General features: G+C 35.3%; 1 protein-coding gene across 6 annotated transcripts in view; it reads left to right on the forward strand.

The window, feature by feature from the left end:
* UBR3 (ubiquitin protein ligase E3 component n-recognin 3) overlaps positions 1-8,832 on the forward strand; it is a 229,243-nt gene extending 220,411 nt beyond the window's left edge. For all 6 annotated transcript variants that reach the window (XM_046658012.1, XM_046658015.1, XM_046658016.1 and 3 more), the window contains 4 exons: positions 285-464; positions 5,215-5,424; positions 6,000-6,139; positions 6,448-8,832. In XM_046658012.1, coding sequence (XP_046513968.1) covers positions 285-464; positions 5,215-5,424; positions 6,000-6,139; positions 6,448-6,565 — 648 coding nt within the window. In that variant the 3' untranslated portion in view covers positions 6,566-8,832. The remainder of the gene's footprint in view (positions 1-284; positions 465-5,214; positions 5,425-5,999; positions 6,140-6,447) is intronic.
* The last annotated feature ends 2,266 nt before the right edge of the window (positions 8,833-11,098 follow it).

The following is an 11,098-nucleotide window of genomic DNA, read 5'->3' on the forward strand; positions in this document are numbered from 1 at the left end:
TTAGCTCAGAGCAAATCTTTAAAAAAAAAAGTGTATAAAAGAGGCAGATGCTGTGGCACTTAGGAGTTAAATTTCAAGGAGAAATATTATGGGGATACTTGGATATAACAGCTAAGAACCTTTTTCACTCTCATTTGGTCCTCTTACTTTTCTTTAGTTAACTTAGTTAAGGAAGTTTTCTTACTGTCCGGGAGTAATTGATGAGAATTACACTTAAAATATCTATAAAATGGGAAATGTTCTTGATGAAATATCTTGAGAATTTTCTATTTCATGTCTAAAAGGAAGAAGAAGAATTTTCAGTTCTTTCCAGCTGCCTGGGACTTCTGCCAACATTTTACCAAACAGAACATCCATTCATCAGTGCCTCCTGTCTGGATTGGCCAGTTCCAGCATTTGATATTATATCTCAGTGGTGTTTCGAGATAAATGGATTTACTGAAAGACATGCAGAACAAGGAAAGGTATGCAGAAGAGCAGTACTTACCTGCCCTGGTGGTGATATGCTAATAGATGACAGAATAATGAAGAATTTAAAATTTCAGGCCATCTGTTCTTGGCAGCATTTATTAAAGTGATTATATTGAAAAAATGGTTTAACATATTCATTTGTGAGTATAAAAGCAGAACTATTTCAGTTAACAAAGCGAAGGTATCAGTATGTTACTTTTAGTTTGTTTTAGGTCATCAGGTTTTTATTGAATACCTTAAATAATTGTAATACTAAATTTGAAAGATACAAAGGAGTTTTGAGATAGACAAGAAACTGCAAGCTTATTGGAAAGAGAAGTGTCACATAAAAATCAAAGATTTGGACTAGGAGATCTAAAAGGTCATGTCTCCTAACTTTAAAATTTGCTGGGCCTACGCTGCCAACTCAGCTGGTAAATGCTTTGTGTTGGAGATGAGGGAATTGGAAAGGTTGAGTGTGGGCAGTGGTGGGTAGCTGTGAATGCCATGGTTTGGTGCTCAGACTTTCTTCTATAGCTAGAACTACAGTTTCTGAGAAGTGGAATAATATGATGCAAGTAGTGTTTTAGTAGGTTCTGATAGTAGAAATTCGACAGAATGTAACCAATGCAAGAGATATTTGGGGAGAATATATAGAACTTGGTGACCCAGATGTACATGACGTTAAGATCTTGAACTCAAATCATTAGAAGAGTAGTAACTAGAGTACATCGTTCTGATAGGAACCTGCTTCTCCTTAAACCCCATCGATGATGCCCCATTGCCTACAGAGGAAGATAGGGACTCCTTGCATGGCATTCAAGGATTTTCACCATCTTGCTTGCCTTTCTAACCACTTTCCGTACCACTCCCCTGCCACCAGCTTGCTCAAAACGCAAAAGAATGTTTCTTAAATGTGCTTTATATTTTCAAACATCTGTGCTATGCCTATTGCTGTTACTTTTATCTAAAGCAACCCTCCTACCTTTCTCCTGTTGAATTAATCACCTGTCAAGGCTTTGCTAAGATAAACGTTAACTCCTCTATGAAGCTTTGTCTGATAGTCTGTCTTCCTATAACCCCTCCCTCTGTTGTGCTGAATGACAGTACTTTTGCTATTGTCTAACAGTTGCCGTATTTATCACTTTTGTTTATTTAATATGTCTGAATGGGGGCTCCACAAAGCAAAAATTGTTTCTGATTTATCCTGAAATCCCTAGTTCCCAGGAAGTGCCTGATATAGTCTAGTCACTTAATAAATATTTGTGGAATAATTAAGTGGTAGGATGTCGTCATTGGCAGAAGTAGATGAAAGGGGAGCCAAGTTTCGGGGAAAATGAGAATTTTATTATTAGCATCAAAAGGATAGTAAAAAATTAGTATTTCAGATGGAGATGTCAGACTAGACCTTATTTTTAAAACATTGAAGTGAATAATAAAGGCAAGGTAAGCATAGATGAGAAATGTCTCTGCTTTTGTTCATTTCCATTTTTTGTTGAAATCCTTAAAGAGGTATCTCATTTTATACCCTTTTTTTTAAAGGAAAAGGAAATTCAAGATTTGAACCTTATATATCATGTATAAAAATCTTTTTCCTGTCTAATAATGTCTTTATTCACAGAATATAGCTAGAATCTGAAGTTCTGTTTTGATCTCTGAAAACCTATGAGGAATGACTTGAAGTAAGAGATGTGTATTATTGTAGAACCAGGACAGGAGAAAAAGCGATGAACACAGTTAAAGTGTTTTGTTTTCATATGAGCCATGGGTTAAGCAATAGATAAAAATCAACTCATTTGATAGTATGAGAGCAAGCCTGTGTTTTAGATGAATGGTTATTGGTGTGGACATTAATGGAAAATAAGAATTTATCATTTAAAAATATTTCATCTTTTTGTAAAATTGAGCCATAGTTATTTGTTTTTGTGTCAGAATAGTAGACATTTATTTCTACTTATGCAGAATTTTTACCAGTTATTTGAATGCACCCCCCATCTGACCTACATCCCCTGTCTGTGCTCTCCACTCTGTTCTATATCTAACCCTGACTCAGACCCAAGATCAATCAGATTTTCTTTACCAGGAATTTTAAATTTGAATAGAGAGACTAAGCAAAATAAACAGTGACTGGAGCTGAATAGTCCAGCAGTAGTACCTTTTAAAGATGTCTTGACTTACTGCTCCTAATTTTTTGTATCAGCTAATTCTTTGGTTGCAAACAAAGAGCTTAGTTGCAACTCTCTGGTCTGTTTTCTCTGAACTGCTACCACTGGATGAGTTAGGTCTCAAGCACTTTCCTTCCTTCCATCTGTGTGCTCAAGATTCAGATTCCTGGGAGAGGGAATTTGCTTAGCCTAATTTGCATCGGATATACACCCCTGTGATGGGCAGAACCTTGTGATGGGGCAACCCCCAGACTATATGAAGCAGGAAAAGAAGTTATTTTCCAAAAGAACTTGTAATGCTGTTAGTATAAGAAGGTAGATAAGGCTGCTAGACCAATTGAAAAAAGCAAACAGTGGTGGCCCACTGCCTTCACATCTTACCTTCCTGACATATAGGCATCCTTCTTCTCTTTCATAGAGTTTTACTTCTTGTTCTGTTCAGAATGATGTGACCATCCCACTTAAAACCGCAGGTGCAGCCACCTCTTTCCCAAATACACAACCTGAAGTCATATCCAATAGTTATATCATCGAGCCTCCCTGAATCCAGAAGCTCTGGGAGATGTCCATTCCTTTTGTGACTTGTCCTCACACCCCAATGGCCTGGAATTAGCACCTACTCACCCGAAATTCAATGAAAGGAAAGGAAAGAGAATGAACAATGTTGTAAAAATATATGCCACGGCAAGCAAGAAAACTTGCAATTAGTCATAAAGCTGAAGCTAATATACAATCAAATATAAGACTTCTTCTTTTACCTTTTTTGAATAGCACCTCGACTGTTTGGAATTGTTTGACCAAGGATGTGACCCAAATTTTATTCTGAGAGGTCTGAGTTTTTGGTGGTTAGTGCCATCTTGCTTATATAAAGCTATAATAGTTTTGTGTTAAATTTTTACCTTTCAAGCTTGGGACGTGGTGGGGGTATGAGAATGGAGGAATCTCCAAGTTCCAAACAGACTGCTACCAATTGTGTAGCAATAATTCTATTCCTCTTGATAGTCAGGATCAGTCCCTCCAAATAACGCTGTAAGCCATTCCCTTTCTTTTCCTAGTGGCGTAAGGAACCTAGAATGGTCAGATGACATTTAGTCTCTAACTCAGCAGAACTCTTATTATACTCCCTGATGGAGGATAGTGCACACTTCCCTAGGATGGCACTAAAATCACAGAAGAATCCAGAATAGCAAGGAAACGGAAATTAAACACTGAATTCTCGGTGTAATCATGAGAGAGGCCACAACCACTTTCCACCCCCTGGTTCCCAAACCTGTGCATTGCAGCTGAGAGAACGATTACCCATATATACTTGTTGCTTGTTTAGACCATATACCTCATTCTTTAGTAGCATATACTTCATTCTATAGGTGTTTTCTTCCAGCTAGTGCCATCTAAAAGTTCATCAGCAAAGTAGTTCATCATTTAAAAAACCAGTAATTTTTTTCAGATCCTTGAGTATGTGTTAAGATCACTTAATTCCATAGACATCCATCTATTGCTTTATATCTCTTTTTATTAAGAAAATTCTTTGATTAGAGGCTACTAGATAATTTACAACTTAATCTAGATAAGTGTGAAGTTCAGTGAGGACAAATTGCTCTTCCTTCCACTGATGGAAGGGTTCCAATATAATCAACCCATTACAGAATATGCAATCTTTGGAGCCCAGGGTTGGACACTGAGTACTGGCGAATAGCATATTGTAGCCCAAATGTTGTCCTTATCCTTGTTTCCATGGCCACTTTATCCGTCAATTTATTGATAAACACCAAGCTAGCTACTTAAGCACTGATTTAGTTGGATTATGGCTGTAGGTAATTTGAGATGATTGCCATAGGAATTGCCTGCCATCTATATGATTTCTTAAAATAATAGATTCATACTACATTTTATCTATTTTAAATGTTAGTGAATAGCATCTAGAAAAAAATTAGTGCTATTACCAGTATTTTTATACAACTGCAAATAATGGATAAAATATACCCTTCAGGGAAATTGAACTAATTTGGTATTTTTTTCTTACTTACCACAGAAAATTTATGAAAAGAGTTGTAGCCCCAACACTTATGGATACAAAAGGTTTTAGCTTGAGGTACAAGAAGATTTTATGTCTTCTAGGAAGGAGACTCTAAAGTATTGAAATAGAAATAATGAGTTATAATTATGACCTTTCCTAAAGAAAAAGCCAATGAATTGTTTATCTGAGGAAGATCAAAACTTGGTTTGTAAAAATATGTAACCATTTAAAATTTGATGTTAAACATATTTTAAAACATATTTTTAAAAGGACATCTAGATATATTTTTCTTGCATGCTTAGTTATATTTAATATTTTTCTTTTAAAGTAATAACTTTAAATGTTTTGGGATGCTTAATCTAAAAACTAACATCATATTGTGATTGGAAGCTACATTAAAATAGAGAATAGAAATTGTTGAAATACTATTTTAGTCATTTGCAGAATGGACATGAGAAGAGTGTTAATAAAGAAAATAAGCCACATTCTTGGAGACAGATAAAAAGACCATTTAAAAAATAAGTATTTTGTATTAGTCACTTAAATACATAGGACTAATGAATATTTCGGATAATGTTTTAGGCCTTGCTTATCCAAGAGTCAAGATGGAAATTACCACACCTACTACAGTTGCCTGAGAATTATAACACCATTTTTCAGTACTACCATAGAAAAACCTGTAGTGTCTGCACCAAGGTTCCTAAAGATCCTGCCGTTTGCCTTGTTTGTGGTACTTTCGTATGCCTGAAAGGACTTTGCTGCAAGCAACAAAGTTACTGTGAATGTGTATTGGTAAGCAATAGTATATAATATAAGATTTATGAAAACTCAAATTTCATATCACATGGAAATGTGGTATATATGGTCAAGCCAGCTCTTCAAATTTAACTGCTCTTTGAATTAAATACACAATACATGTAAGAATTTTATTCGTGGTTTTTGTTGTTGTTGTTAATCCAAAAGAAGGGAAAAAGAAAAAAACACCTGAGACTTTCAGTGAGTTAGCCTTTCTTAATTACAATTCCAGTTCCTCTGCCTACTGTCACTGCCATTTGATGGTACATACTTTCAGTTAAATGTTGTGCTGTGAAACCACAGTCATGTATGCTGTTGTGGATGCTAGCCTCTGAATTAGGTTTAGGTTGGCTCTTCATTGCTTTCTTAGATAATCCTTACCCAAATTCCTCCTAATGTATTATTAATAAAGTGTTGGGAATGAGATTATGAGTTTAACTTAGGTGTAATCTTATTACACATTAAAAATATATTTCTGTGTTATTTAGAAGACATTTAACTAAGGCATCCTTGATTTCCTTATAAAGTCTATTTGATTATGAAAGTCATTGATATATTTTTAATTTTTTTAGCATTCTCAGAACTGTGGTGCTGGAACAGGGATTTTCCTCTTGATCAATGCTTCAGTGATTATCATCATTCGAGGCCACCGCTTCTGTCTCTGGGGTTCTGTCTATTTGGATGCTCATGGAGAGGAAGACCGGGATCTTAGGTTAGATATGCATGGTTATATCTGGTTGTTTCATTAAAGTTTGGTCAGTAAGAACAATATGCCATTCCTAGCTTTGTACTTGTAAGCATTATTATTTTTTATATTAAGAAACTCTGACGGTCATTAATTTAGAGCTATTTCTAGTTTTTGAGATATCTTCCCCATCAACATGCTAAGGGAACATGAAATAAACCAAATTACTATGTGAGCTTTTTGCCATAAACAATCCATTAAAAAAAAAATGTGTGTGTGAAATCTTCATTGCATTGTATTCCGTTTAATGCTTTTTTTTTTCCTTTTTATTCCAGGCGAGGCAAGCCTCTCTACATTTGTAAGGAAAGATACAAAGTTCTTGAACAACAGTGGATTTCTCATACTTTTGATCACATCAATAAAAGATGGGGTCCACATTACAATGGGCTGTGACTCACCACCTCAGCATTGCATTATATCATCATTTCATTAAGAATTTATCAAGAATAAGCTTTAACTTAATTTGAGTATTAACGCTTTTGCTGAGGGAAAAAGAGAAAACGTACATTATAAAGCCTTTCCAAAATTAGGTGCTTGGTAATCACATTAATGGTATAATAATTTTTTTAAAAAGTATCTGGAGAACATAACAAGTTAAATCATTCTTTAGTGGTCATTTTTTTTAAGTCCACAATTAATAAGAAGCACAACTTGTTGACAAAATCCTTTAAAAATTATTCTCCCAGCAACGCATATCGGCTATTCATTGATACTTAGAGTGGGTGTGATTTATTTAAAATTTTACTGCTTCTTTATGTTTGTGTGTTTTAATTTGCATCTGCTAAACACAGTGCATCTTTTCCCTCTGCCATTCTTGTGTTGATTTGAGATTTTTGCTGTATGTAATTAGAAAAAAATGTAAAACATGATTTATGTGAAATATTGTATAGTAAAAGTTGGTCTAATGGTAGAACTTTAAAATTTTTTCTTATTATGAGGAATCTGTTAAAAGTTTAAGGCTTTGCTGAAAGCTTAATTCATTCTCAGGAATTTCATAAATATTCTCCCCAGGTAAATAATTGAAATAGTTGTAAAATAAATAGATAGCTGCTGTTGATATAATACAGTACATTTTGGAGGACATATGTGTGGTTGGGAGGGAGTCCTTAAAAATCAAAATTTGCCATTTCAGTTGGATGAATTAATAGAGGTAGCAACAAATAGATTTTACTATAAAATCAGAAGTTTTAAGAGCATACATGTGGCGGATTCTGATTCTGTGCATGCCCCCTTTGATTACGAGCTAAGTTTTTGTTTAAATGATTGGATTGAAAATGCTCAGACTTCCCCAAAATGAAGCATAGTTTTGGAACTTTCTTATCAGCTCAAGAGGTTCATCTATATTGTATTTGTGCAGTGTAATCACTGCTATTTCTGCTTGATTTCCTCAAAGAAGAAAAAAGGGCTCAGTGGTGATGACCCTTATGAATGAGCCGTGCATCTGCATTCTTTTTAGAAGCTGCTGAGAAAAGTAACTTATGTTCATAAGGTTTTTAAATCAGTAAGAATGGGAATGATTGAGCTAAAACCCACTCTATAAGTAGGAAGATTACAGAAAAGCATGTTGTATATTGCTACCAAGATTTTTCTTCAAATGACTCAGTAATTTGGTGATTATTTCATATAGAGTGCTATCAAGCAATTCCTGGTACTTTGGACTTCCATGGCTTGTTATTATAAAATTACATTTTTACATGTAAAAATAAACTAAAAAACATCTAATGATAAAATATAAAAATAAAGTCAGATATATGTCCTAAAAATTATTGAATGACATGACATTACAGAATATGAAAATGGACATTAAATGATGGCCTTGCATTAAAATAGAACAGAACAGTACGTATTCAAATGTGTTCAAAAGTTAAAAAAATTACCTATAGCTCTACAATAAAATACATGGAAATAGCTTGCTATTTTTCTATACATTTCCAAAATATTAGGATAACTTTCTGAAAGACTAGAATGATTCAGTTTAACTAAATAGCTGTCCTTTCCAACACATGGCTACTTTTTTAAATACTGTATCATAAGTTCAGCCTGTTATATTTTTTGCATTGGTCATTATGAATACCAGACCATTTGTAAGTGTGGTTGAAGAGCAAAATGCTAATTTACGTCTGTAGTAAGTACCGTTACAGGATTCATGAACTTGAATAATTCTACAGTTTGAAACTCTGATGCTATATATACATGGTATAATGTATTCAGACTTTGATTACTACATATTTAAAATGGAATGTTTTATGGTTGTGCATATGGATGTGAAGTGAAAATATTAGCCTTAAAATTAAAATTTGGGTATTTGATAGTGTTTATTTTGATATTGGTGAATTAGTCACCAGTAAATTTTTAAAAAGCACTTGGTTGAAAATTGTACTTGAATACATACATGCATGCTGCTAAACTAGAACTTTAATTTTTCCCCCCATAACTTTTATAAGTCCCATTTATAAACCCACTTTTAAAAATAACAGGTCCAAGTTAGAGTGATGTGTGTATATTATTCAAAAAAATGTACTGGTGTGATATCTTGTATGAATGATCATTTAAATACAGTACATTACTGTAGAAGCTAAATCAATCTTTATAATTAAGCAGAAATTACAAAACTAGGAATAATCAACATTGTAAGATATGTTAATAAAAACCTGCTGTCATTTGGTTTGTGAAAGGTCCTTAAAATGTTTAATGCTCACATTTTTCCTTTTTTTCAAAGATGTTGACAGTAATATATGTAAGTGAGCATAGCTGAAAAGATGAAAGCGTAACGTAACTAATAGTTGCTTTAAGGTGGAGTTGAGTATGAAGAGTTTGCTTTTTCTTTTACCTTTTATATGCAGAGCTAGTTCCTATTTCTTCTATCCTTGTCTCAGAATTAATGCAAAGCCTAAATGCTAAGTCTGCGTGCTTTTGGAAGTGGGGGAAAAGGAAACGGGTGTGCAGTTCTGAGGAACACTGCCGTGGTCCTTGTTGCTTTCTGAAAATTTCCAGGTAAACTTTGGAAATCTAAAGTGCATTAAGATAATGTTTATGTTGGTGGTCTGCAGTTTGTTTGAGTTGACAGTCCTTGCCCCCACCCCTCCATCCTCTTGCTCACCAGCCAGTTAGCAGCTAGGAATCCATTTGTGTTCACAAACCTTTCTTTCTGTTTTATGTGTTTTAATATTTATTGATTTCTGTAACTGAGAAAAGATGCTGACTAAAAGCACTGAAGGCTTGGAGGTAACAACAGTATGACAGGAGATATGGCCCAAGAATCTCTGTACCATCTCCAGGGTTGTAATTGCTATCTCTGAATTTCCTGTTGTTGACTTACATTTGAGGTCATGTTGAACGACAACAACAGAAAAACAAAACAAAACAACATGATTTTAACCACTAGAATCAAATCACCAAGACAAGATACATTCACTGGTGGTTATGCCTGACACTTGATGGTTAGTGGGAAAGCGAACAAGTTATGACTGTCTCAGTCCCCGCACGTACCTCTTTCCTTTAACTTTATGATCTGGCTGGGTGATATCAAGCACTGCTTAATTCATCAGGGATACACTGGATTAGGCAGAAGGATGGCAACCTCTGCCATCCTCTCTATTTATGACCCTTCAAGCTCCCTTGATAATGAAGCACATCAAGTATGGAAGAGCTATTACCTACCATCCCAGTGTACAGTAATCAACTAGCAGTGCAATGAATGTGACTCCAGCTTATGCAAAACAATGAAAAGGCATAATGGGGTTATGTAGAGCTGTCTTTGTGTGCGTTAAATTAATGTAACGTGGCGATACCAAAATTGATGTGGCGGAGCCCAAGAGCAGGCCAGAGGAATAGGGTCAAGAGCACAGATAAAGGCTTTAGCTTGGGGGGAAGGAAAAGGGACAAAAGAAAAGAAAGAAAGTCTGGAGCAAAGTAAGAGGATTCATATCTGATTCCCTCTTGATGACAGGATCAAGAGCATCTGTTGAGAGTGAGCAGGCATGGTATATCTGGCGGCTTGAGGTAAGCGGTAAAAGTTTAGATATATGATAGGAGAGAATAGGCCAGAAATAAGGAGAAACATTGCAGAAGTCATATTGAGAGCCCTATAGGGTTAGAAGCCATAGCATTTTAATGGAGTCAATTAGAAAGGTTCCATGACTTTATGGAGCCCCTGAGATCAGCAGTCTAGGACCTGAGGATAGATATTAAGATGCTAAGTTAATTCATGATTTGGGGATTAGAGAAGTGGATACAGTGTAAGATGGTAAGAGAGTTACGGGTGCTGGTTGAAATGAATTGGGGGTCCATGCTGGGTAAATTGAGGGATATGGGATTGGAAGTTACAGTAAGATTTAATGAGCATATTTAATGCAAGCTTTCAAAGTTTTCTTGTGACATTATGAAATAGTGCCTTAGTGTTGAAGCACTTGAATTCATTTATTCAGCAAGTATTTGTTGAGCTCCTCCTATGCACCACCCACTGAGCTAAATACTGGAAATACAATGGAAAAGAAGCCAGATAGTCCCTTCTCTCACATAGTTTTTTGCGTGATTAATGCTACAAATGGTGTGTTGGGGGTGAGGTGGGGGAATGGAGTGTAAGGTACTGTAGAAGGGACATCTAAGTTAGACTTGGGAGGTATGAGGAGGCTTCTGGGGGTAGAGATGTCTAAGATGACCCCCCGAATACTGTCTAGGAGATATCTGGGTGAAAGAAGAGATGTGAGTAGTGTTTCAGGCAGGTGAAGGGAATACCATTTGCACAGATTGAGAGTTGAAAGAGAACTTGTAGTTACAGGCTCTCAAAAGAGAATCATTCTGACTTTAACATAGGTGCTTTTGAGAAGTAAGTAAAATCTAAATTACAAAGGGTTTTGTAAATCTTCTAAGGGTTCTAGACTTTGTTCAGAGAGCAGTGGGAAGCCATTTTAGGGCTTTAGACAG

The sequence above is a fragment of the Equus quagga genome, chromosome 4 (assembly GCF_021613505.1).
Source record: "Equus quagga isolate Etosha38 chromosome 4, UCLA_HA_Equagga_1.0, whole genome shotgun sequence".
NCBI lineage: Eukaryota > Metazoa > Chordata > Mammalia > Perissodactyla > Equidae > Equus > Equus quagga.